At 40.1% G+C, this 27,566-nt stretch overlaps 1 protein-coding gene across 2 annotated transcripts in view; it reads right to left on the bottom strand.

The window, feature by feature from the left end:
* Positions 1-27,566, bottom strand: part of LOC127629686 (cell adhesion molecule DSCAML1) — a 171,421-nt gene that overhangs the window by 53,023 nt on the left and 90,832 nt on the right. Inside the window, exons 4-12 of one of the 2 annotated variants that reach the window (XM_052106891.1) lie at positions 17,138-17,284; positions 15,186-15,464; positions 13,577-13,852; positions 12,342-12,638; positions 6,043-6,315; positions 4,808-5,089; positions 4,143-4,262; positions 3,840-4,016; positions 2-207 (exon numbers count right to left, since the gene is read on the bottom strand). In XM_052106891.1, coding sequence (XP_051962851.1) covers positions 2-207; positions 3,840-4,016; positions 4,143-4,262; positions 4,808-5,089; positions 6,043-6,315; positions 12,342-12,638; positions 13,577-13,852; positions 15,186-15,464; positions 17,138-17,284 — 2,057 coding nt within the window. Of the gene's footprint in view, position 1; positions 208-3,839; positions 4,017-4,142; positions 4,263-4,807; positions 5,090-6,042; positions 6,316-12,341; positions 12,639-13,576; positions 13,853-15,185; positions 15,465-17,137; positions 17,285-27,566 lie in introns of those variants that run through there. The other variant, XM_052106892.1, reaches the window with a different exon arrangement.

Here is a 27,566-nt window from a genome sequence, read left to right as displayed (position 1 = left end):
CCTTCAAAGTGGAGATAACTTCATCGCTTTTCTCATTCGGGCTTGTTGTGATGGAGTATCGAGGGTTGCGGTCAGGGTCGATAACAGTGTCGCCCCTCTCCCATCGGATGATGATGGGGTACTCACCACGAGCCGTGCAATTTAACTCCTTGTTCTGCCCTTTTATGGCCATAGTAGTGTTTGGATGGGATGTGATCATGGCTGGAACTGCAGGAGAAGATGAGATAGCAGGGCAGGAGGTAAATAAATAATAAGGGAAGTACATTTAAAAGAAAAACAAGCAGGGGTCAGTGTGAATTTAACCCGACAACTGGCGGTCTGGTGTCTCTCTCCACCTCCTCAATCACTTTTCACACTCTCTTGCTCACTCATTCCCTACCGAGTAACTCCTCTCTTGCGCTGTCTCTATCACACACACACACACACACACACACACACACACACACACACACACACACACACACACACACACACACACACACACCACACACACACACACACACACACACACACACACACAATATCGATCTGAGGAGGGTTCCACTGTTTTGTTTTCATCACTTATTCATTCTCTCCCCTTACGACGAGTGAAACAGATAGAATTGAGGGAGGCAGAACAGAGGAACGATTCAATCAATAACACCAACACTGAATCAGAGAGAGAGAGAGAGAGAGAGAGATCCACTGTTATACATGGAAAAATAATTATTGGATCCTGTAAACACAAAGCAGCATGATATCCAGTCTTGGCATTAAAATTTTATAAAATATGTTCTTTTCATCTCTAGCAAGTATGTCAAAATCATCTTCCATAACTCTCCCAAGGTTACAAAGACAAAAGTATTACCATTTTGAGTGAATCTCACAAAAATATGTCTAGATCACGTTTCACCACAAAATAAATAAATAAATATATATATATATATATATCATAAATAAATAAATATATTAAATAAATAAATATATATATTTATTTATTTATTTTGTGGTGAAACGTGATCTAGACATATTTTTGTGAGATTCACTCAAAATGGTAATACTTTTGTTTTTGTAACCTAGGGAGAGTGTGTTATTGATTAAAGAAAATTAAGTCTATTTTTTCCACTATTGCGATTTTTTTTATTATTATTAATAACAATTATGCACATTTACTCCACAAATATTCATTACCGTAGTAAATTATTATTATTTTTTCTAATCTAAATGGTAATTCTCTTTTGATTCTTATTACTATAATAATAATAATAATAATTAAAAAATACTGTAATAAGATGGGATTTGTATTATTTAAATCAGCACAAATTAAAGGCAGTACAACAAATAATACAGTGATGTGGAAATAAATTGATATTATATACATATACTTATACTATAATTGTTTTTTTTAGCAGAACAATGTTCCATGCCACACAGCCAGGTCAATCAAGGTGTGGATGGAGGACTACTGGATCAAGACCCAGAACTGAACCCCATTGAAAACCTCTTGAATGTGATCAAGAGGAAGATAGATTTCCACAAGCCATCAAACAAAGCCGACCTGTTTGAATTTTTGCATCAGTAGTGGCATAAAGTCACCCAACAGCAATGTGAAAGACTGGTAGAGAGCATGCCAAGACGCATGAAAGCTGTGATTGAAAATCAGGGTTATTCTACCAAATACTCTTCCTAAGTTAAAACATTTGTACTGTGTTGTTTTCTTTGCATTATTCGAGGTCTGAAAACATTGTATCTTTTATGTTATTTTGACCAGTTGACATTTTCTGCAAATAAATGCTTTAAATGACAATATTTTTAAATTTTTTGAAAAGAGTTTGGGAGAAATGTTGTCAGTACTTTACAGAATAAAACAAAAATGCACATTTTACACAAACACATACCTATAAATAGTAAATCCAGAGAAACTTTTTTCTTTTTTGCAAAATTTTGCAGTGGTCTCATAATTGTTTTCCCATAGTTATATATATTTTATATATTTCTTTCTTTATATATGGCATTCGGGTAAAATATGACTTGAACAATTTATTTTGTGAGAATAACCCTTTTACTATGGAGATTTATTTAACAGGGCCTGATTTCCTTTTTAAAAAATCCTCCATTTTTATTATTTTTTTTTTTACATGAAATGAATTCATCTTCTCAATGTCTGAAATGGGGCATAATGCTCTGGTTTGTGTTAATGAAAATACCCATGTCTGAGATTTGTTTAAATGTGGCCAGAGCTGTAACTCAAGCCCAGGGCAGTGTTGTGTGGACGGCAGTTTTCTGCACTCTAGATTAATGTGAGGGATCAATATTATGGATGTGGACAGAACAGATCGCGTGTCCAATCTGACGATCAATCACGAGATGGCCTTACGGATGCCTTTGTAATGTTCTATTAATCTAAATGAGTTGAGTAGCCTCAAATATGTTGTTCTGGTTCCCTTGCTCTTATCGAATCACTTAGACACAATACACTTTCCAATACATAGGCAATTATAGCTACTACATAAAAAAGTTTAAAGGCTTCTTGTATTTGTTGTCTCAGTGTGACTGATATATCATAAACCGGGTCATCAGTTTGAGTGACAAAGTGTGGCATGTGCAGGTGTATGTGTGTGTTTTATGTATGAGTGTGCAGGGGTGGTGTTGTGTGGGTGTGTGTGCATGTGTCCACCCAAGCATCTCAAACCCTTCCCGCAGGCATCAGTCTCAGACATGAAAGCCTATCTGTGGGCCTCTCTTAAACAAAGACCTCAAAAACACAACATCCCAACCAATGCAGGTCACATCACATTCCAAAATTCCTCAAATCTGCAGTGTCTGGAATGTAAAAATATAGCTTCATTTAGTTTGTTAAATTCTGATTATTTGCTGATTATTATATGAATTGTTGATTTAAACATTATTAAACCACTATGAAAATTCTAAAACTCAAAGATCTGCTCAAAATGTTGCGATAACAAATAGTAAACCATAATTTGTATACACAGATGTAAATTCTGTTCAAATCATATAAAATATATTTTAAAGATGTGATAACATTTTGGTCCAGGTATAGTTTACTTGTTTTTGAAAGGATTCTAAAGCACCTAGTAAGCTTTCTACATAGATAACATGTCCTAGGCATGCTTCTAATGCGAAGGGTGTTCCAAACAGTAGCCAGCAAAATTATGCTGCCTTCTAGTTTTAGTTTTGGCAAAATTCTAAGGCAACATTACATGTATCATTTGCAGATTATGCAATACTAGAATGTATTACTCTGAGCTTGAAAGACAGAGACGAAAGAAATGTTGATCAATATACTTTTCACAATAAATATAAATTCAATACTGAAATGTATAGATAAATAATAGTTACAATGAATTAAAACATTTTGTCTCCCCCAAAATGTGTGTTTTATGTATTTTTTGTGCTCATTAGAAAATATGTCATTAGCTTAGCGACATGCTAACAAGAGACATTTCAATTAATATAGGCTTCTTTTCATTATAAATATACTTTTTCATGCAGTACTGGAAAGGATACTTTCCATCTTATTAAAACTGACTATTTAACCCAATATTTGTGTCTCTAATGTAGTTTCTGTGGATATTAGAGAATCTAGTCATTAGCTTAGCAACATGATAACACCATGGTGCACTAATTAAGTACTTCGATCACGAGTCGTGTCACATGCGCGACTGACTGTTGATGGAGTAGCCGACTACGTAGAGCATTTCAAATCAGTCCTTCAATCAGTCCTATCAATTTCAGGTTACATTTCAGTTCAGATGAAATTTAGACAGAATACACAATGGAGCTAGATAATGGAACAAAGCTTGTATGTCATATAGATGTGTACGTGAGGTCAGACGCACTTTTAACAGTGAGCATCATGCTCTTGCTGATATCGGAGCCCACTCCATTGCTGGCCTGACACAGGTAGTATCCCCGGTCTTCCTCTAGGACGTGACGGATCAGCAGTGAACCATTGGACAAGATCTGTATGCGACCTGTCAGTGGAACTGGGTGGTACTGTTGAGGGTTCCCTATACCTGCAGAACCAAGATGAAGAGTATTTGTGGTGTTAGACTAATAGAAAGGTTGAAATTAGATGACCAGATTTGTGGCCCATCATTGACACATTAAAACCAAGTGAAGAGAGTAACAGAAGATGGTACCTTTAGCATGCTTCCATACGACTTTTGGAGGAGGGTACCCTTCCACAGAGCAGTTTAGAACCTCTGACTTTCCATATATACCATCCTGGTTATTGGGCTGAACTCGAAAACGAGGGGGAACTAGGAAAAAGGAAAACATATTTCAGGAGAGGAGACATGGACAAATGCCTTTAAAAATATCAAACACTAATGCTGAGAGATAAATGATTTTGAACTGTTGAAGTGGCCAGGATGTTTCTGGTCTCCACGGTTATTTGTTTTCATGTCTGTTCATGAACTGACCTTCAGTTTTCATTCAGTTTTCTATATATGAATACTCCCTATTTACCACAATTAATATTTCTATCACTCCTCAAAGTCCTGTTAATCACCTGTATTGTACCCTTTTTCAACATCATTATTGTGTTACTCAAAGATGTAATTTTGCCATGTAGGACATTAATATCTTTGTTTAGTTCTGCAACAACATTCATGTGAAACAACAAAGTCATAACCTTACCCTCATAGTCGTATCCTAAAATCTGATTGATTGCATGATTGATTGATTGATTGTCATATTTATCCAGAACCAACTAGGGTTTTGTTCCCAGAACATGTCCTATTTGGCAGAATCACGCTAACCATACCATTCACCTATACCCCACATAGCCCGCCCTATCCCTCACCTGTTACGATAAGCTGTCTCTCTGAACTGACAGTGGCTGCATCATTGCTTGCGATGCAGGTGTAGTTTCCGTTGTGTTTGAGCGAGACTTTGGAGATCTGAAGGGAGCTCATGAACTCTTTGGTCTCGATAGTGACCCCTGACGTTCCCGACACAATCTCCTGTCCGTCCTTCCGCCAGGTGATCCGGATTGGCATGTCTCCGGACGACACCACACACGCAATGTACATCAGCTTACCAATGGAGGTCGGGGGGAAGTCAAAGGGCTGGATGAGGGGTGGAACTGATGGAGAAGGACAGAGAGATCTTCAATATTACATTTAAAACCCTAACATGATCGGAAATGTAATCCTGACCCCGATCACCCTCCAAACGCACAAACACACAAACACACACACACACACACACACACACACACACACACACACACTCACACACACTCACACCACACCCCTCCAGCCCATAATAGCTGCTCTAATTAGAGCCCAATTGGCATGGGGAATAATGGCATTGCTATGGAAACGGAGGTGGGGGGCTCCATCGGAGACATCTGGGGGGATTTAATCTGGGACTCGTTAAAATTCAGCTAATTAAATCAGAGACATGATAAGACAAGCAGCACACTATACTGACTTCACAATGGAGTCAGTGTTCTGTTGTACCAGTACACACATATTCACACAAACACACACACTAGACCTCGCTGTTTTCATGTAGCAGGTTCAACATTCAAAACCCACTATAAGAGCAACCTCCCTTTCATTTATATGTAAAGGGATAGTTCACAAAAAATGTAACATTCTTTTAACATTTACTCATTATCATGTTGTTCCAAACACGTGAATTTTTTTCTCCCGTTTAACACAAAAGAGACGTGAAGCAGGTTGTTAATCTCAGTCACCATTCTCTTTCATAGCATCTTTCCAATAAAAGAGAATGATGACTGAAGCTTTTAGTGCCTAACATTCAGCCTAAAATTTATATTTGTTTTCCATGGAAGAAAGTCATACTGGTTTGGAATAATGTGAAAGTGAGGTGAAATCCCTTAAAAAATAAAGATACCCCGCTTTTGTCCAAAAATCCATTCCGAATGCCTTCCTCACACAAAATTCAATGTGACTTAATAACACATTGGAATACGTTTCCAAATTTGCAATTCCGTTTGGTGCAGCAAGTGGTGCAGAAATCGCTAAAAGCTTGAAAGTTTGACTAAAAACATTAGCAGCAAGTGCTAACCTTTCACGGTGACGTGAACAGTCTGACTGATGGAGAGCTGGGGTTGGATGAGCACACTGCACACATATGCCCCCTCATCCATTCCCTTCTGCACATCGCTCAGTTTCAGAGTGCCATTCTCGTACACCACCTGACGATGGTTGTCTGGCAACAGCATCCCATCTTTGTACCACTTGATGGAGTAATAGGGGTAGCCAATCACACGGCAGTTAATGAAGGTGTTGCGACCAGCCACGGCTGTGATGTTTCGCATGGCCCGGATACTGGGAGGTCCTGCGAGAGAAAGAGAGAGAAGAGAGAGATAGAGGGAGATAGGAAGACAGAAGAACAGAAAAAAGGGAGCAAGAAGATGTTGTGGGTCGGCAAAGGGTAAAGAACAGGATTCCAGGGAGAAAGAGCAATAGATTAGGGGAGATGGAATATAAGTTTTTTGATGGATATTTTGGAGTTTGGAAGATAGAAAGGAAAGAAAGAATCAAAGGAATCAAAGAAGGAAGGAAGAAACGAAGGAACAAATGTAGGAATGCATAGATTAAGGAATAATGGAACAGAAAAGAAGAGGGAAAAGGTAAAGAAGGAAGGAAGGAAGGAAAGAATACAAACCGAAGAAGAAAAAAGGAAGGATGATATAAATAAAAGAATGAAAGGAAGGAAAAAAGGAAGGATTGAAGGAAGAAAGGATAAAAATAGGGATGAATGTAAAAGGAATCAAAAAAGGAAGTAAACAAAGGATGGAAGACGAAAGAAGGAAGAAAGGTTGGAAGTAATCAAGGAAGGAAGGAAGCAGGGAGGGAAGGAAGGAATAAAAAAACAAAGTGGGGGAAAAGAAAGTGAGAAAGTAAGGAAAAATTAATGAATGAAGGAATAGAACAAAACAGAAGAGGGGTAATGGAAGGAAGGAATAAAAGGAAGGAAGAAAGGGAAAAGGAAGGAAGGAAGCAGGAAGGAAGGAAGGTAGGAAAGAAGAAAAAAGCAAAAAAGGAACACATAAAAAGTAATAAAAAAGAAGGAAGTATGGAAGAGGAAGGAAGGAAGGAAGGAAGGAAGAAAGGTAGGAAGGAAAGAAGGAAGAGGGATGACGGACGGAATGTGGGCAGAATGGGAAGAAGAGGTTGGGAAAGAATGAGTAATGGGTGAGGAGGGGGGTTAGAATGCCCTTGGTCATCATAGCAGTAATTGTGGTGTAATAAATGTGTGGAATAACTATGTGTATCTAAAGTTTTAGTGTGTCCAGTTCTGTATTTTTCATCATTATCAACACTATCAATAGCTTGGCATAAAGACATGTATCATAAGACAAACCACGCCTTTACAAAAATTCAGTAACTGAATGAGGTGTGTTTCTGCACATTTAGTTTAAGAGGCCAAACAAACCAATTATCCAAACTGAATTGGATAACGTTACGTGTGGTGTAATCTTAACAAAAACCTGTTTTATGTAGGCACAAATACAAAATCACATTTCACAGCAATATCTCAACACACACATTTAAAGGATTGAGGACTGTGAGAGCAGAGGCCTTACAATTGGCTTAAGTGACTGCGCAATACTAGCCAGCTAATTGTTAACTACAATTTATTTTTTACTAAGATACTGAAAATCTTTGGAGTAGTAATGCTATTATGCTGGTCTGTTCAGCGATTGAATCGTTGGAGTTCACTGTAATGTTGGTTGACTGCAAGCACGTCAACTTACCTGCAGTCTACATGCATCATGAGGTGAATAATAAAGTATGTACTGCACATGGGGGGTCTGTCAGGGTACCATGATCAGACCCCCTCTCTGCACTCTCTGCACTTCCATTCATAATCACTATATCACATTACTGTACATTTGCACAAAGTTTGCTCAACTTTTTCACACCGTCAGCAGTTTGTGATCAGCTTATATCGCCAACTCTCACTGAAAATGAATTTGTTTCTGCAAATCGCTGTCGGTGTGAATGCCCCTCAATATGATTAGCATATGCTAACATCCTGCAAGTCAAATCCAGAGTGTTTTTTCTGGTTTAAGCTGGTTTATGCTGCTGTAGCTGGTCTACTAACCTGGCTGCTCTAGTGTTAAGATGGCCAAGGTTTTCCAGCCTGATCAGCTGAAAACTGCCCCAACTTTTATACAATCACCAAAAAGACCAGCCTAACCAGCTTGGAAAAACTGGGAGAGCTGCTAACCAACTTAGGATGGTTTTAGCACTTATTTTAGCAGGGTAGTAAGACAAATAATTTGAAAAAGGTTTATATTGGCCAATCAATGTATTTTTTTCGTATTATTTTGAAAGGAAAGCTGACGTTCTTCAGGACTCTACTCTCAGATCACACAAGAGGATGGAGGGGTGTATGGATGAATGGATGGATGGTTGGACACTGTGAAGATGTGAATGTCTGAAGATCCAAAAAGCAGATGCAAACAAATAGGTTCTCAACCTGATTTCGGGCCACCAGAAAACTGATGTGGTTGCAGGAGAAGTCTGTGAACTGCTTTTACTTGTGGCATTTTTTATTTTAAGTTTTAGGTTAGACCTATTGAATATCCAGCTTAAATATTATGTTAAATGTAGTCTACTACTGATGCAAAAGTGATCTGGATGCAAACGTAACTAGTCAGTGGTTGCCAAAGGTGAATACACAGAATTGTCACTGACAGAGTGCAAAGCAAAGCAGAATTCAGTGCACTTGCTTTCATTAAAACCAAATACAGATCCAAGTTTAATATACTGTAACAGCTGAGATGACATATGCGCTTTCAACTACGCATAAGGGTCTGTTCACCCAGGGCGCATTTTTGTGTTCCAAAAGCTAGATAGAGTGCAATGGAATGAAGTAAAAAGCAAGGGTCTCGACATGCGTTTTTTAAAAGTACTTTTAACTTAAAACAGCTTCTAATAAAACCTGGCTTTCATTGCACGAAGCGCTGAAAAACAGTGAGATGCAGCAGTCAATAATAATGAAACTGTCAAAATAGAAAAACAGTAAATATTCCAGTTATTATGTGCACACAAAAGATTATATTGTGCTGGCCGATGTGCAGGGACGGATTATAACTTGCAATGGCCCTGGGGCAAATTATCTCCAAGGGGGGGGGTGTTCGTTGTTCATGGTCAAAAGTTGTTGAGCGGTAGGGGGGGGATCACCAAAGTACATTGCGCAACCTTAAAGCCCCTGGTAGTCAAGGGTACTGGCTCCATTGGCCCGGTCTGTAATCCGTCCCTGCTGATGTGGCAGTAGTCTTGGACTTTGGATATTGACTCCTAGTGCCGAGTAGTTCCTCAACCCATGAGATAGAGGAAGCACTGAGATAAGGACGCTAAAGATAGATCAGGTAGAAAGAGGAACCCATAGAAAAAGACAATGGAGAAGGACATTTTGCTTGCCTCAAAATGGAGGGCAGATCAGTTTTTAAATGCTGAATGTGTCGATGGGGCATATGGAGATTGTATGCACACAAATATTCTCATCCCCTCTAACAACCCACTCCTCATCCCCATGTCTCTCTCTTCTTCTCTTGCTCTCTCTGCCTTTCTCTCAGCTCAGCGTGCCTTGTGCTTTGAAGTCACCGCTCTGACAAGTCAACCCTGATGTATTATTCAAGAAAACTGTCGCACAGTATACCTCTTCTCTATTCTTCACAGTTATTCTCTCACTCTCTCTTTCTCCGTCTCTCTATTTCTTTTGTTCTTAGACATATTATATGAATGTATGAACTTAGGTAAAGATCCAGGCAGGAACTGAGCATAGCAATTGTGCTGTTCACAGGAAGAATGGGGCTGATTCTTCATAACTGTCTGTGTTTAATAAATATTGTGTTGTAAAATGATCACCTCAATGTGTGAGCTATGTATTAAAGACCCCATGAAATGTTTTCTTTCCTGTGCTTCCTGTGTCCTTTTTTGGTTTAAATAGCCAATGCTTTAGTTTCATCACAACCATGAAGCATTATTTGCTAATCTGTGTAGTACAGGATGAGTCATAAATATGTGTGGTCCATTTTCCCAGATGAGACAGACTTTTTAGGACACCAAAGTCAATATGTACTCAAACATTTCTTATCAAATTCTTCCAAAGCCAAAATATCTAAGCAATACTGTCCATGTTCATTCTAAAGCTGTTTACTCTTACTGTATGTAAACAATTGTCCCATTTGTGTCTTATTGTTATCGCTCCCAATTAATTTTAGGAGAAGCAACTGAGACAAAGTTGATACTTAAAGGAATATTCCGGGATCAGAACAAGTGACAGAATTTGTGGCATAATGTTGATAACCACAAAAAAAAACAAGCAAAAGTCTGGGTTATAGTGAGGCACTTACAATGGAAGTGAATGGGGCCAATCTGTAAACGTTAAAATACTGTTTCAAAAGTATAGCCAAGAGATGTAAACAATATGCATGTTAACATAATTTTAGTATGATAACATCAATTACTTATCTTTTCTGTGAAAAGTTATTCCAACACTCACTGAGCACTTTATATGGGAGACCTGTGCACCTACTTATTCATGCAATTGCTTCATCTAATCAGCCAATCGTGTGGCAGCAGTGCAATGCATAAAATCATGCAGATACGGGTCAGGAGCTTTAGTTAATGTTCACATCAACCATCAGAATGGGGAAAAATGTGATCTCAGTTATTTAGACCATAGCATGATTGTTGGTGCCAGATGGGCTGGTTTGAGTATTTCTGTAACTGCTGATCTCCTGGGATTTTCACACACAATTCTCTAGAGTTTATTCAGATTGACGTCAAAAAGAAAGAACATCCAGTGAGTAGCACTTCTGTGGACGGAAATGCCTTGATGATGAGAGAGGTCAACGGAGAATGGCCAGACTGATTTGAGCTGACAGAACGGCTAAGGTAACTCAGATAACCTCTCTGTACAATTGCAGTGAGCAGAGTAGCTATGCACGTCGAAACTTGAGGCTAATGGGCTACAACAGCAGAAGACCACGTCGGGCACTTTATTAGGGCCATAATGTTCCAAATAAAGTGCTCAGTGAGTGTATTTTTTAAGCTTTGTTGCCACGAAGATGTAAGTTTGTGACAAATAACTAGAAGTTTGTCAACTTATAACAGTAGTCCACTGCAAAAAACGACGATTTACATCATTTTACAGCTCAAATAATAAGCAGGTTTACAGTAACTATAGAATTAATGTAAGTGCTTTAATAAAATTATAAGCTTCACATTTCTGCCTATAAACCTTCCAAAAATTGGTTCCATTCACTTCCACTGTAAGTGCCTCACTGTAACTAACAAGTTGAATAATTTTTTTTGTGGTAATCAGCATCATGCTACAAATGGTGTCAATTGAGCTGAACTTGCATTGAACCCAGAATATTTGTTTACGTCTCCCGAGCTATGGAAGAGCTCTGAGCAAAACAAATTTTCTCTGGGCCGGCATACAAATGGCTTCAAAGCTAATAGACATGGACTAAAAGCCACAAAACTCCAATTTTGATTTCATTCATGGTCTTTAAAGTCAATGCTGTCAGTTTGCATGAGTATACTTCGGTCTGAGTGTATTAGTCAGACAGCAGAGTTTTAAGACTATATGAGTGTGTCCATGAGCATTGGTATCACTCGGTGTGTGTGCGTGTGTGTGTGTGCATGACTGTTGCTCCCTGGCACAGGGTCTCATTCTCACTCCAATAATTGTTCTGGCATGTCTCCTTAAAGCAGACAGATATGTCATAACTGAACATTTCAGAGAGAGAGAGAGAGGAGGAGGCAGAAGAGTGAATTAATTCAACAGGCCTGTCAACAGGAGTCACGATCAGTCCAATCTGACAGACACTGGCTCTCCTCTCCTCTCAGTCTTGTTTCTAAGCTGACGTGTCTCTTTTTTCTCTGGCGTGAAGATGTCTCCCTGCTGCCAGCTTTCCACTCTGTCCCAGAACAGCTAGGACGCCACACGTGTGCCAGCCAGCCGGAGACACCGAAACAGAGACACCGTGTTTGTGTGAAAGAGAGGAACAAAGACTCAGCAGATGGATACACAAACAGGAGAGATGGAAGAAAGAGAGAAAGAGATGGAGAAATATTGAGAAAGCAAAGAAATGGCACTCAAGATGAGAAAACGCACAGGTGACGGTACTGGGTTAAACAAACAACATAAGACACCCCACCCACACACATTTACCCATCCACCCAAACTCACACACATACACACAATGACACTTGAGTCAGATTAGAAGCAATGATTTCCCGACTTGAGATGGGGTGGAGGAGTTCAGGGGTCGAGGGTCGGGGGTAGGTGGTGGGTTTTTAACCCTAAACGTCTGAGATTGAAAAGTAGACAGGCACCTCTTACGTTTATGCGCGCTTGGTACTCGGCGCTACCGGCCGAGTTGCGTGCGGCGCAGCGGTACACGCCCCCGTCGCGGATCTGTGGATTGGTGACATTGACGTGCGAGACAGTGGAACCGTCGGAGAGCGTGTACTGGCTGGCCCGGTGCGCCGAGTCCCGCGCTACCGGCTCATCATCCAGCGTCCAGGTGATGGTGGGTGGAGGGGCGCCTTTAGCTGCGCACATGAGTGAGAAGGGCTCGCCAGGGGCTACCACTCGCTCACTGAAAGAAGAGACGATGCGTGGGGTGCCATCTGAGAAGAAAGGGAGAGGAAAGAGAAGGTTCACACTTTGGAAGGTGCATTGCACAAATGTCACTTCACACAAAGTGCCTAAATCTTTCAAGAACAATTCAGAAGTGATGAAAATTCTGAACTGAAATATTCAGATTTATATATTTTTTTATATTTTAGGCAAAAAAAGTTACAAGAGTAAATGTATCTCCTTCGGTTAAGGGTTTTAATAACTTGAGGTCGCCAAGTTGCTGTTCTGCTGACTTTGCTTTTCGATTGCTGTATCCAACTGTACCATGAGGCAGGTCACATGAACTTGACCATTTACAATCCCATTGGTAGTCGCCGGATTGCAAGTTCTTGAGTGTGCTTAACTTTATGGCATCGTCAACAGTCTTGTCATGCTTCTTCAAATCGCCAACTCTCATTGAAAATGAAGGATGTTCAGTAACTTGTCACTACACATTGATGTCAGTGTGAACATGTTTTTGTCCTAAATCTGCCGCGACAAGACATTTTGTTACTTTTGTGATTTCTATGTCTGTTGCACTTTGATAGATAGCCACACCCACAGTGACATCTCATTGGTGCAACTTGAATTATGTTCTGATTGGCTGTTATTCTGTTGCTTTGCAGAGCATTTTCATTTTCAGTGTGGACTGAAAAACAAATATATATTTTTTGCTGGGCTTTTGTTGCGTCACACACCTGAATAGGACATCGTGTAACTTTCTGTAAAGCTGCTTTGTTGTGAAAACCACTATACAAATAAAATAGACTTGATTTAACATGTTTAAAAGTAAATGTAATTGGAACTTTTTAATAGTAGTAAAATATTAATATATAATAATATTAGGAGACATTGTAGAAACATAATAGAAGCTTTTAGAATAGTTAGAATCAGAATCAGCCTTATAAATCTGTCATTTCCTTTAATTGTCCACTCTTTCTCCACTCACCCTCCAGAAGTATGATGGAGAAGTCCTGGGCTGTCTGACCCTTGCGGGTGGCGAAGCACTGATATGCCCCTGAGTGTCTTTTCTGGGCTGCTGTGATGAAGAGGGTCTCATTGTGGGACCCCTGGATGGAGAAGTGCTGGTCAGGCATAATAGGTTCTGTATTGCGGAACCAGGAGACAGTGAAGTGGGGCGAGCCCTGCACGGCACACGACAGGATCACTGTGCTGCTGATGCCTGTTTTCAGGTTCTTGGGGGATAGTGTGACTCTCAGAGGTTCTGTGTAAAGAAAATAAATTAAAGCCTGAATGTAAAGGTTTGAGAATATAGTCGAACATCTAAAGTCTAAAACTTTTTTAGAAAAGTGTGTCTGATCCTGTGTGTTAGTTTGTTTTTGAGGTTGTTTGTTATTCATACTGAGGTATAGATTGATGAGAAGTAGAGAGGGAGAATGAAATAGATAGATAGATAGATAGATAGATAGATAGATAGATAGATAGATAGATAGATAGATAGATAGATAGATAGATAGATAGGAAGAAGACAGAGAGAAAATGTCAGTGAGCAATAAGGCAGCTGGTGTTATGTGCTGGAGGCCTGTGTGTGTGATGGTGTGTCTGGGTGGGCATGCATGTGTGTGTGTGTGTGTGTGTGTGTGTGTGTGTGTGTGTGTGTGTCTGCCCTCCTGTCCTCCTGTCCTGTCAGAATCTGTGTTAGCACACCGTTGTGATGTGCCCATTGGCTAAATGCCCAAATGTCCACCCCACCTCCCCTGCCTGTACTCCCCTCTTTCTTCACATTAAGACTCTAGCCAATAACATCTCACTGGTCTTAGGCCCCTCCCCCTGCCCAGTCACACACACACATACACACACACACACACACTACTGGTTGACTAGGGGTCAGACTGGAGAAGCCAGAACAGTTGTCCTGTCCTCTCAGATCAGATCACCATGTAAGGCAGCAAGAATGTGGCAGAGGTCTACCAGTGTGCCAGTATCACTTAAATACAAAAGTGCCCTCTCTCTCTCTCTCTCTCTCTCTCTCTCTCACTCCCTTGCTCTGTCTGACTTTCTGGTAGGTACTATGTCCAATATCTGTGAAATAATTACATAGAAGATCTGGAGTACTAGAGTGGCCCCTAAGCCTGGTTTTGGCCCCTATTTACCTGAACACTCTTTAGGATGAAAGACTTCCTAGACTTTGTAAGAGATAGAGGATGCTAATTTAGAAGGTGTCTGCTTATGCAGACAGTAAGCATTAAGGCTAATAGTTTTGGAACAAAGATAATGTCTTTAGATTCACTTGAAAATAACTGGTGTGTGTTTTAGGAGCAGGGTTGTATCAAGCTGGCTAAAGAAGGTAAAGCTTGTCTCCCAGCCTGGAAAAGTTGTCGATAAGCTTGTTTAGTTTCTCGGCCAGCTAGTTTCCCAGACTGACCAGCTGAAAAGTGCCCAAAACCCCTCATAGACAAGCAAATAGAGTGTCCTGACCAGGCTGGGAGACCATGTTGTTATGATATTTTTTTAGCAGGGTTCACTAACTAACAGTGTAATATTGTCATCAACAATCATTCCCTCCAATCTCTCTCTTTTTCCTACTCTCTCCTCACCAATAACGTTAAGGTGTCCCGTGACCTCTTTGGAGCCGAAGCTGTTGGTGACTTCACAGATGTAGTTTCCAGAGTCTTCCAGGCGAAGGTCACTGATTGTAAGCCCGGTCAGTCGCCGCGTCCAGCGGGAGTCAGCAGGCAGCGGCCTCCCATCTTTGAGCCAGCGGATGGTGGGGTTGGGGTAACCGGAGGCGATGCAGGGCAGCTCTATGCTGCGGCCCACCTGCACCTCCCCTGACTGGAAACTGTCCATCACAGAGGGCGTGGATTCAGTGGGGTCTGAAGACAGAGAGAAAGGAGACAGGAGAAAGCTTTTAACCTTGTTCGACCCCGCGTCCACATGTGTGGACATTGTGTTTTGGCATCGCTAAAAGCATTGCGTAATTTTAATTCATTTAAACTGACTGATCCCAGTTTAGGAGACTCTGCGCTGTCAGCAAAGGGTTATACTTCTGATGTGCAGGGTCATGTGACAAAACAACATGGCGCTGATCACAGCGGAGTTTGTCTTTGCAAGAAACGCTAACAAAACTACATCAGAGAAGAAACATAATTGCGTTTTTACATTAAAAAATATTTGAGTCAAAAGATCAGATTCTCTAGTTTCATCTGTTATGTCATTCTTTAAATTTGAACAATGTTTTGCAAAACGCCTCGCTGCTAAACACAGTGTACACTAATGTGTACAATAGCACAAGGTTTTCATAAGAAATCCTATATTACTGTGCATTACCACACTGAGAAAAAAATTGCTTTCAGAGGCTATATATGGAGTTAGGATGAAAATAGGTTGCATTTGAAGCTGTTCTGAGACCAGTGCAGACAGACAGCACCCTGGAGGTTAAGTCATTCACTAATTAGGGAGTAAGGGAGCATCCTGTATCTTTTCTATTGTGCATTAAGTCCAAACTTAATACCAAAAGTTCAGTTTCAGGCTGCAGATGATTTTTGTACCACTCAACATTATTGTTAGACATGGGACAATGGTAATCAGTACTTAAATTCAGAATTTAAATCCCAGGAGATCAGTAGTTTCAGAAATACTCAAACCAGCCCATCTGGCACCAACAATCATGCCACGATCCAAATCACTGAGATCACATTTTTTCCCCATTCTGATGGTTGATGTTAACATTAACTGAAGCTCCTGACCCGTATCTGAATTATTTTATGCACTGCTGATTATGCACTGATGCCACACGATTGGCTGATTAGATAATTACATGGAAGATTGTTGGTGCCAGATGGGCTGGTTTGAGTATTTCTGTAACTGCTGATCTCCTGGGATTTTCACACACAACATTCTCTAGAATTTACTCTGAATGGTACCAAAAACCAAAAAACATCCAATGCGTGGCAGTTCTGTGGATGGAAATGTCATGTTGATGAACCTCTCTGTACAATTGTGGTGAGAAGAAAATCATCTCAGGCGCTGTTTTGGAGGCACAAGGTGGACCTACACAATATTAGGCAGGTGGTTTTAAAGTTATGACTGATACCAGGTACAATTTTATATATATATATATTTATAATTTATAATTTATATAATTTTTTATAACTTATAACTATAAAAAAAGTTGAAATAATTATAATTTAATTATACAAAAAAACTTGACTAACATTATAAGTGAAATTTTGGTCTGGAAATGGTATGATAAAAATGTATGATATGGCCCCATTAAATAAGAGCAGTACAAAACAACTTAACATAGCTGATGGTAGGAACTGATCTGAACAAAGATACAGGATGTAAATGGCTGGTTGGTGATCCAATATGACAAATATCTGACTTTGAATTACATGAATGTGGGACCTTTATATTATTTCTCAAATAAGAGCATTCAAGACAGTAACAAATCCAATAATGTAATTAGAGTTAACGCACTGAGATCGACAAACATTACAAAAATGTGGCAACTGTCCAATAAACCCACATGAACATTCATGCTTACCTAGCACAGAGAGACGAGCTCCATTACTCTGCCTGGTTTCTCCGCTGTATTTGTGTTTGGTGATGCAGCGGTAGGTAGAAAGGGCATCCTCTTTCTGAACGTCAGATATGTAGAGGGCCCCGTATGATGTCAGGAAAAACCTGTTACCTGAAAACAGAGAAGTGAGGATGTTAACATACAGATGTACCAAAAAGTAAAGTGTTTGGACACAGAAACCACATCATGAACTATTTAAATGTCATTGCATTATAACAATATATCAAACAGGTGGCAAAGATGTTTTAAGTTTTAAATGAAAAAAGCAATAGATATAACATTTGATCACTTTCAGGTTGTGAAATTTTGGGGAACATATCCATAGTTAAAGTTTTGAACTGCACTTGTGGTCCACATCTGTGTGAACTTCAAGTGAACTGACTTCATCCACTAAAAATTACCTTCGGACTAATTTGTTAAAAGTAATGGCTAAAAAATAAGACATTTTTAGACTTTTCTGAAAATTCAATGGTTCTAATAGGTAAGAAAACTTGTTCAATGAGATGCAAATCAACCAGAAAAATATCTACAGACACTGCATATCAAAATAAACACATACATTCTGTTGCATATCTGTATCTACGCCTATGTGTATATGTAATGAGATTTTTACAAGTGTTTTTAAGGAGCAAAACAATCATAGCAAAACAGCAAACAATCCATAACAGACTAAGAAAGAGAGTGTGTTAATATTTGATGTGTATGTTATTGTAACAGTGTTTTATCATCATGTTTCTTTCGCATCATTGAGGTCTTACTCCACTTTGATTAATCTATATATCCATGAAAGCTGTATTTTATATCACAGCACTTACCCAGAATAAGTGTGGGTCTGCCATTACAGACATAGTTAATATTTAATCCAGAACATTTTAGCTGTGAATGCTTCTGATACACAAAAAGTTTTTTTTGTGATGTTTGTATTGAATTTTGTGTGACTTTCATGGAAGGCAGCAATCTTAATGCACATTATTTTAAAGTAAATGTGAACTACAATGTGTGTTCTTAAACGGACAGTTCCCCATAAATGGAAGCGGAGCGTAGTTCTAGCGGGAAGACCAGCAGGTGTACATAATCACATCGTTAGCTGGGTAATTCCTAGCCAATCGCACGTAAGCCATTGTTTTATAAGTCCGCTCACAATCTATCACATTGCTGTTTCGGTGTGCTAACACTGCAACCTCCACCACCCCACCACCACCAGTTGAGCCCTGTCCCGCAGGGGGGTAGGCTCCTCGCCCCTGCCTCCTATCTCCGGCAGGACATGACGGTTCCGGGTACAACTCCCTCGGACTGCCGGACGGGGCCTACGCCAAAGAGAGAGACATTACCTCCCGTTTTACATCTATCAAATAAATGGCATCTCAAACTTCACTCAAGCCTGCGTGTCTTCCCGATAGAAATGAAATTTCTCTCACCCTCATGCCAACCCAGATGCGTATGACTTTCTTTCTTCTGCTGAACACAAACAATCATTTTAGAAGAATATTTCAGCTCTGTAGGTTCATATAATGCAAGTAAATGGTGACCAAAATTTGAAAGCTCTGGAAGCACATAAAGAGAGCATAAAAGTAATCCATAGTTGTTGCACTGTGAGGACTTACAGAGCTGAGATATTCTTCTAAAAATATTTGTTTGTGTTCAGCAAAAGAAAAAAATGTCATACACATCGATTCACAGTAAAACTCTTACAAAGGATGTCTACAGTGCAAGACCTTCTCAAGGGTTTAAAAGAAATGTTCAGAATTGTGCAGCTTGTAATTTTGATCAAACACATATAGAAGTTGACCTGTACGAAAATGTTTCGTATTTGAGGTGTCAAATTGTCTTTATAATGTGGGACTACTTATCCAGGTGGATGAATTTCTAGTTATATTTCATCTATACCTGTGTGTGATTTTTTTTTTTTCTCCGTGTAAACAGAGTGTAATTTCACAATAACACATAATGTTTATGTCTTTTGATTATACCTTTAAAAAAGAGTGCATTTTAATGCTTATCCTGTTCCAGTTGCTTGCCCCATAGATTTTCATTGTATTTTCATTACTGTAAACATGATTCATGTTTGGTTTTACAAACTAAGGGGCAAGCTCAACTTGTATAGAGCCCAGAATAAATAGAGATAAGTATCTCAAATATTCCTTGACACTTTCATAATACATAGATAAAAGAGCGGAAAAGAGTAATTGTTTCTTCTGTTGAATTGCACATAACTAGGCACAATAACAACAGCAAATTATGTCAGTGTTTGAGAACAGTCACTCAGTCCTTTTGCGTGTATATGTCCTAGATTCTCCAGGCAGCCAGGGCAATTTCGATTGGGCTAACTACACTTTTATAAGAAAACAAACTGGACTGGAAATGTAAAAACTCTTAATACACACAAATCTGACACAAACACAGATATAAACACGCTTTGAGAACAACCCCCCAGTTATAGGTCAACATCTGGAGTAGACATCCAAACTGTGACTCATTTAAAAATGTAAGAGTGTCTTTGTGTTTATTCTGCATATGGATACTAAAGGTGTTGTATTTAGAGACTGTGTCATTAGGCAACTACTTGCCATGTGAATGTTTTACCAACCAAATGTCCCCACAAAGATGAGAAAATCTGAAATCAGCGACACTGTGACCAGCCAATAGTCCCCACATAGAAAAAGGTGTATTGAAAATACAAAAGAATTTATATAAAAAAAAGGGTCCGATTTAGGGTTGATGTAGGGTTAGGGGATAAAGAAAATCATTAGCTCACTATAAAACCAATAGAAGCCAATGGAAAGTTCCTACCATGATAGAAATCAAACATGTTCATGTGCTTGTGTGTGGTTGCTTACCATCTATATTAGGACACACTTATACATTCAAAACAAACTCAACAACATTCCTATAGAAAGCAGCATTACCCTGTGGGAAGAGCAATACTCTATGTGTATGTGTCTGTGAAGGATGGCGATCGATGTGTTTTATAGCTCAAGAGCTTCACCCAAAGCAGAAGAGGACAAGCTTGACTCGACGGCCCACATACACACTCCATCACTATAACAAGCAGCTCACTCACACACACAGATAGTAGCTGTTACAAAGACAATGGCTAAAAACAAAGATAAATTCAGTGTGTATCTATGTGAATGTCATGGCCATGTGATAAGACAATGAAATGAAGTACGTTCACACAGCGTTTGTGTGCGTGCGTGTGTGGGGATGCCTGATTATTTGTGTCACAAAATATACTGTTGAATGAATATCTGAAGGACAGCTAAGCCCAAGCACACATATGTGTAAAAGTGTGTGTGAGTGGGTATTGTTGTCATGCTGAGTGCTAGGTCTGGAAAACTGTAATTTAAGAGTCGGCCCTCACGCTCCAACCTGCGCATTAAGCCTTACAGGATAATATGCACTTGGTGACTTTAACCCCCTACAACATCAGCGCAACACTGTCACAACATTTCACCCAGAGCGAACGACCAGGGAGGGAGAGAGGGAGGGAGGGGGGATTGTAACAGTAGTTAGTGAGTAGTCTTGGTTTAATCGCAGTCACTGCAATCCATCTCATTTTGAAGACTGGTGAATTAAACATCAGCGACCAGGGATACAAGCTCTCATTCCCTCTTTCAGTCTTTCTTCCAGTTTTTCTTAGTTTTTGTCTTTGTAATCCATTGGGCAAAGAGGCAGAAGTGAAATATTAAAGGAACAGAAAAAGCTGTATAATTAACTCAAATCAGTACACTTTGCTATCTTCAGTGGAACAGAAAATTTGAAATTTGGCAGAATTTTTTCACTGTTCTTTTCCATAAAATGGAAGTGAATGGGGACTAGGGCTGATAAGTTCCAAAAAAGACATAAAAGATCCATCAATATAGAATAAATGTATTCTAACCGACTTATGGGCTCTATTCAATGTCTTCTGAAGACAAATGATTGATTTCTGCAAGGAACAGATTGAATTTTAAGACTCGAACTTGGCGTGTCGTGATCGATCACAACACATATGTAATAAAATATACTCAAAACACAATAATATTTGTGAATAAATGGCAGGGGCAGCAAATAAACACTTTTTATTGTTCCACACAAAAAGTAGAAATTTTGCTATATGTTTACACTGTTTTTTTCCATACAACGAAAGTTCAGGGGCATTAGGGCTGTTTTTGGTTCGGTTTGACCTCACTGTTGTAAAATGTGGCACGATGTGTCATGAGGTGGCAAATGTGAATAATATTTGCGACCAACGGCAGAAGAAAACTGTGGCGGAGGGGCATGGTCGAGCATTTGTCTGGAGATAGGGAAAGCAGTATGGTACACACCTGAGTGCTATAATATCAAACACCTGTTTCTGATTGCAATAAGCACTGGGGAGAGCGATAAAAGATGGACCACGCCAGTGACGAGGAGAGAGAGAGCCCTGAACACACACCTGCTGAGTCTGTGTTGCTTATGAGTTATTTGTCTGATATATATAAACCTAAAAGCTCCCCGTCCTTCGCCTCCTCCTTCTAAGAGTGCAAGAGGTCTGTTACATTGGTGCTGAAACCCGGGAGTTTGGAGGAAGTATACGCCGGCATAGAGTCCTCACCATTGGCGGAAGTCATCCAGTCCCTCACCAGCATGCACCATTCACAACATCAGGTCCTGCTTGAGCTTCGCAAGGACCAGGATCGTCAGTTTCAGGAGGTGCTCCAGGCTCAAGAACATCAAAGCTGACTCTATGACGGGGGGCACTCAGCTATGGGAATTTGCACCGGGAGACAAAGTGCTTGTATTACTCCCAACATCAAGCTCTAAAGTGATCGCCAAGTGGCAAGGGCCTTTTGAGGTCACACAATGTGTAGAAGATCTCGATAATGAGGTAAGGCGAACAGATAGAGGTGACGCACGTCAAATATACCATCTCAACATCCTGACATTATGGACGGAAGCAGTCCCTGTGACATTGGAAACCATACTTCCAGAAAGGTAGGAGCTCGGGGAGGAGGTGAAGTTAAAAGCCAATCATGTCACGCCGGTCCCTTGTGGAGACCACCTCTCTCCGTCTCAAGTCATAGAGGTTGCAGAGTTGCAAAAAGAATTTGCAGGCGTGTTCTCACCTCTGCCTGGGCACACAAATCTCATAGAGCACCACATTGAGACGACACCAGAGGTAGTGGTACACACTCATACCTACCAGCTTTCTGCACACAAGTAAATTTTTTTCTTTGAGAATAAGATGCAATGCTCGATATGGAAGTTAAAGAACAATCCCACAGTGATTGTTCCAGCCCAGTCGTTCTAGTCCCTAAGAGCGACAGGTCAGTACAAATTCTGTGTGGATAATAGAAAAGTCAATGCAGTGTCTAAACGCATACCCAATATGTGGTATTGATGAGTTGCGCGATCATTTGGGCACAGTTCGCTTTTACTCTACACTGGATTTGACAAATGCTTATTGGCAGATACCCTTAAAGTTGATGTTCTGTGAAAAAAAATATTTGTTTAATTTGTTTTAAATATGGATTACACCAATTTGTGACACTTCTGTTCATTTGATCAGGGTCCCGGCTACATTTCAGCACCTATCTGGGTGACATCATTATATACAGTAATGACTGGCAGTGGCACATGCATCTGAGGGCTCTTCTGAGTTCGCTGCGACGAGCGGGAGTCACAGCAAACCCCAAGAAGTGTGCAATTGGACTGGTGGAGGTATGGTATCTGGAGGTTCCGCTTGGGTTACGGGCAGGTAATGATGTAAAGGCCTGAGTCAGGCGGTGGGGCTATGTGGCGTGGGGCGTGGTCGAGCGTTCATCCGGAGAGAGGGAAAGCGGTAAGGATACACACCTGAGCGCTATAATGTCTAACACCTGTTTCTGAAGCACTAGGGAGAGTGATAAAAGAGGGAGCACGACAGTGAAATGGAGAGAGAGAATCTGTGACTGCTAAAAAGCAAGTTGTTTGTCTGAATGTATAAATCCCTCCTTCTAAGAGTGCAAGAGATCTGTTATAAGAACATTTTTGGTTTTGTGTTCCACAAAATAAAGAAAGTAATAGGGATTTGTAAGGACATGAGGTTGAGTAAGCAATGACGGAATATACATTTTTGGGAGAACTTAAGGCCTACTGAACCTTTAATTTTGAAGTAACTCCTTATCATCTCTATTTCTCTTTTTTTCACTCATCTATCTGTTTCTATATTTCTCTTATTTTTTGCTATCTGTAAATGTAGCGAGCCAGATTTAAACTCTGATCACCTGCATGAGCACCAAAGCTAAATGTGTCAGAGCATGTACACTAAAAGCAAATAGCAGATAAATGTCATGGCTTAGCAGTTAAAGACATTTGTGTGTGTGTGTGTGTGTGTGTGTGTGTGTGAGCGTGTATTTATCACTTTGTGGGGACCAAATGTCCCCATAAGGATAGTAAAACCTGAACTTTTTGACCTTGTGGGGACATTTTGTTGGTCCCCATGAGGAAAACAGCTTATAAATCATACTAAATTATGTTTTTTGAAAATGTAAAAATGCAGAAAGTTTTCTGTGAGGGTTAGGTTTAGGGGTAGGGTTAGGTTTAGGGGATAGAATATAAAGTTTGTACAGTATAAAAACATTTATGTCTATGGAAAGTCCCCATAAAACATGGAAACCAAACTGTGTGTGTGTGTGTGTGTGTGTGTGTGTGTGTGTGTGTGTGTGTGTGTGTGTGTGTGTGTATCCGTGCGTGCATATGTGTGAAAGTGAGAGAGAGTGTACAAGAGACATTTGACTATACAGAAGTGACCCGTTGGGTGTACAGAATACACCCAAGTGTACAGAACACTGAACTTGATGGATTAAAACAGAGACAGACAAAAAGAAAGAGAGAGACAGAGGAGCTATTCACATATTAGTACATATCTCCTTGCTATCAGTTCTGTTTGGGAATGCAGATCAATTCTTGTCTAGTCTTCCTTTGCCTTGAGGAGTGTTTGTGTGTGTGTGTATGTGGGATTAGAGGGGGGCATGTAAGGTCTGTCTAAAACAAGGGATTGAGTGTACTACACATACTCTATGTTCTGTGGTAGTGCTGGAATGTGTAGCGTGGGCAGCCTGGGGCATCATGTCAGAGAGGGAAAAAAAAGTGGAATTGGATTTATGTGTGGAGCATGGCAAACTTCCAGTTACATCTCACTCTACACAGACTCCCATAGGATACACACACACATATTATTTACTGTTAGAAGCAAACTTATAAGATATATTAAGTCTTGTTTCTGAGTAATTTAACATAATTTAGTGAGATTCATGCTTAAAACATGAAATAATATGTATATATTTTGCCAGGGGGTGAGAAACAGATCAATATTTAAGTCATTTTTCCTGTCAATCTCAACTTTCACTTTCATATTCTTCTTCTTTTGTTTTTGTCGATTCACATTCTTTGGGTATATCACCACCTACTGGACAGGAAGGAAAATGTATATTAAAAAGGACTTAAATTTTGATCTTCTCCAGCCAGGTCCCCTAAGCAACTAAATTGGCCCAGTTGCTAGGGAGGGTGGAGTCACATGGGGTAACCATCTCGTGGTTGCCATAATGTGGTTCTCACTCTCGGATGAGGCGCATGGTGAGTTGTGCGTGGATGCTGCAGAGAATAGCTTGAAAACTCCACACACGCTATGTCTCCGCGGTAACATGCTCAACAATCCACACGATTAGCTGCGCGGCTGACCTTCTCAGACGTGGAGGCAACTGAGTTTTGTCCTCCACCACCCGGATTGAGGCAAGTCACTACGTTACCACGAGGACTTAGAGAGAAGATTGGGTATTGGGCTTTCCAAATTGGGGAAATAATTTTTGTAATATTGATCTGTTTTTCACTCACATCTATCATATCGCATCTGGAGATATGGATTTAACTACTGGAGCCGTGTGAATTATGAGGGTGAGTAAATAATGAGATGCAATGTTTTCGGTTCAAAACAAGTTAAGCTTTTCCAAAGAATGTAATGTCGACTCGTCCCTTAGTTTATAAAGAATTTTCATTTTTGGGTGAACTATCCCTTTAAAACAAGAAATAATTACTTGAGAAGCGCAATAACATAAGATATAAAATCTTGTTTTCAGAGAAATCGAACCAAATTCTGTGAGCTAATGCTTAAAACCAGTGCCCGAGTTGAGGGCGGCTGTGAGGGGATGCGAGTGATAAACATAACTGATAAATCATTTTAAACTTAAAAAAATGGCAAATAACCAATTAGAATTAGATTTCGACATGCTTGGGGCTGCCATATATGAAAAGGTGAAATCACTCAATCAGATCTTTATACTTGCACTGTTTGGAAATATTGCCAATGTTGTGGTTTAGTTTCACAATCTGGCAACCATGAGTGTGCAAGCTCTCTCTCCACTCCAATAAAGTGCCAGGGTTAAGCAAGTATATTGGAGTTTAGAGACAGTTTGAGTTTAGATGCAAGTTGTCTTCAGTGTAGCGCACCTATACATTTGGCCAAGAGAACAGTTCAAGGAAATCTTTGACTTAAAAAACAGAAGGTAAGATAATGTTTTTCTCTAGTGCACAGTTACAATATGTACATGTTTTTAACTGAAAACTTTTTCAAGTTTTTGTCCTTAAAATGCATTTGTGTGTAGAACTACTTTCTTACACCGCTGTTTAAGCATCCTTTACAGAAACAGCCCAAACTTTCATTACTAGTTCGGTTATTGGATATGGGTATGCAATGTAATAACACCTTCTAATGTCCAAATTTGACATATGGACATTAAAAGACATAAATGGCTCCCCCAATCTGAATGCATGTAACTTGCTCAATATGAGGTATTAAAGAGTATTCCCATTCAGTGCACATGAATGACAATTCTTTCTTAAGCTTACCCCATTGGCAAATAGTTTTTTTAATTTTATATATATATATATAAGCATAATCATTACTTCATTTTGTTAGATTTCTCTCAAAACATATTGTGTCATTTTGTTCTCAAATAAATTGATCTTGTTCTAAGAATGTTTAGATATGTTTTACTGGAGAACATGACAAAAATGTAGCAGTATATAAACAGTAAGGTGAAGCGCACAACGGTGTAGAAAATAGAAAAACGAAAAGGAAAATCGTAACACACGAGTGCCAATGATGACAAGGGACTCTGAAAAAGGGGCGGAGACTGACAGAATGAAACAGAAGGCAAGAGAGGAGGAAGACGATGTATATGAGATAAATGAAAATCTGAAATATCACGAATAAGAACAACCACAGAAGATAGAGGGAGACAATTGGAAGAGGAATGCATGATCAGAAAAGGATGAGGATTGGAAAAGAGAGGGAGACAGAAACAGTAATGTGAGGGGTGTGGGCTGAGGCTGTTGTTGAATTTGCTCTTGGAGCTCCCATGCAAATCATGGCGGTGCTGCAATGCAAACGAGGACCGGGTTTCAAACTGTTCGGCCCATTACTTATTAATGCTCTGCGTCTCTCCCCCCTCCCTCTTTCCCTCTCTCCCTCTCTTCCTTGCCAGTCTCGCTCCACTTTTCCCTCTCTCTCTCGCTGTTGCTAGGGCCCCCGCGCTCACGTGACGCGGGTTAGGGGGCGCTGCAGTGGCATGTGCAACAACGGAACGAGAGGAAGAGGGAGGGATGTAAATGGAAGGGATGCTAACGCTCGTTTGTTCGTTAAGCCACAAAAAGTCTACCTGGGCACGCACGGAGAGCCTGGCACATGGAGAAGCAGGCCAGCCGGGGCTCGGATTGACTGCGGGCGGGAACCAGTGCCATTTCGAGGCAGAAAACCGTTAACGAAGGACAGCTGACAAAAATCAAGCTAGCAAAGAGTGCAAGCGAGAGAGGGGGGATCAAAGATAAAAACAATGTCATGAAGTGAAGGAAGACAGTTGGCGATGGGACAGAGATAGAGAGATGAAGCGAAACAGGGCTCTATTGTCAAGTCTATATTTTCACACAAATAGTCATGCACAAACAGAAACTGCACTGCTGGTTTTGTAAGCAATATTCAGCCAAATCATCCATTGTGTAATATGGTCTATCTGGAGACATCTCTACAGTTCCCACTCACTGTGCCTTGCCTTACAACAAAACACGCTACACCTACACTTCACACACACCTGACAGACTCTTATTCTGAGGGTGGTTCTTCAGTAATAATGCCAAGCCTTGTTATAAAATGGACTTCATAAAACGAATAGTTCCAGTCCAAGATGCAGACTGGTCAATACAGCACTCCAGCTGTCCTAAACATGAAAGTAGCAGTTACCACAGAAATACCTGTTCACCTATCTACTGCATATATCACTCCACCGCACATATAGAGGCCAATTATTAAGGCCAAAGTATACTGTACTTCAGCTTTCTGCATGCCGGTACGTCTTGCGCACAGTGCATGTGACACAAATTTCGTCATCATGACAGT

Source organism: Xyrauchen texanus, chromosome 36, assembly GCF_025860055.1.
Source record: "Xyrauchen texanus isolate HMW12.3.18 chromosome 36, RBS_HiC_50CHRs, whole genome shotgun sequence".
NCBI lineage: Eukaryota > Metazoa > Chordata > Actinopteri > Cypriniformes > Catostomidae > Xyrauchen > Xyrauchen texanus.
The sequence above is the reverse complement of the archived record's forward strand: the minus strand, read 5'-3'. Positions and strand labels throughout refer to the sequence as shown.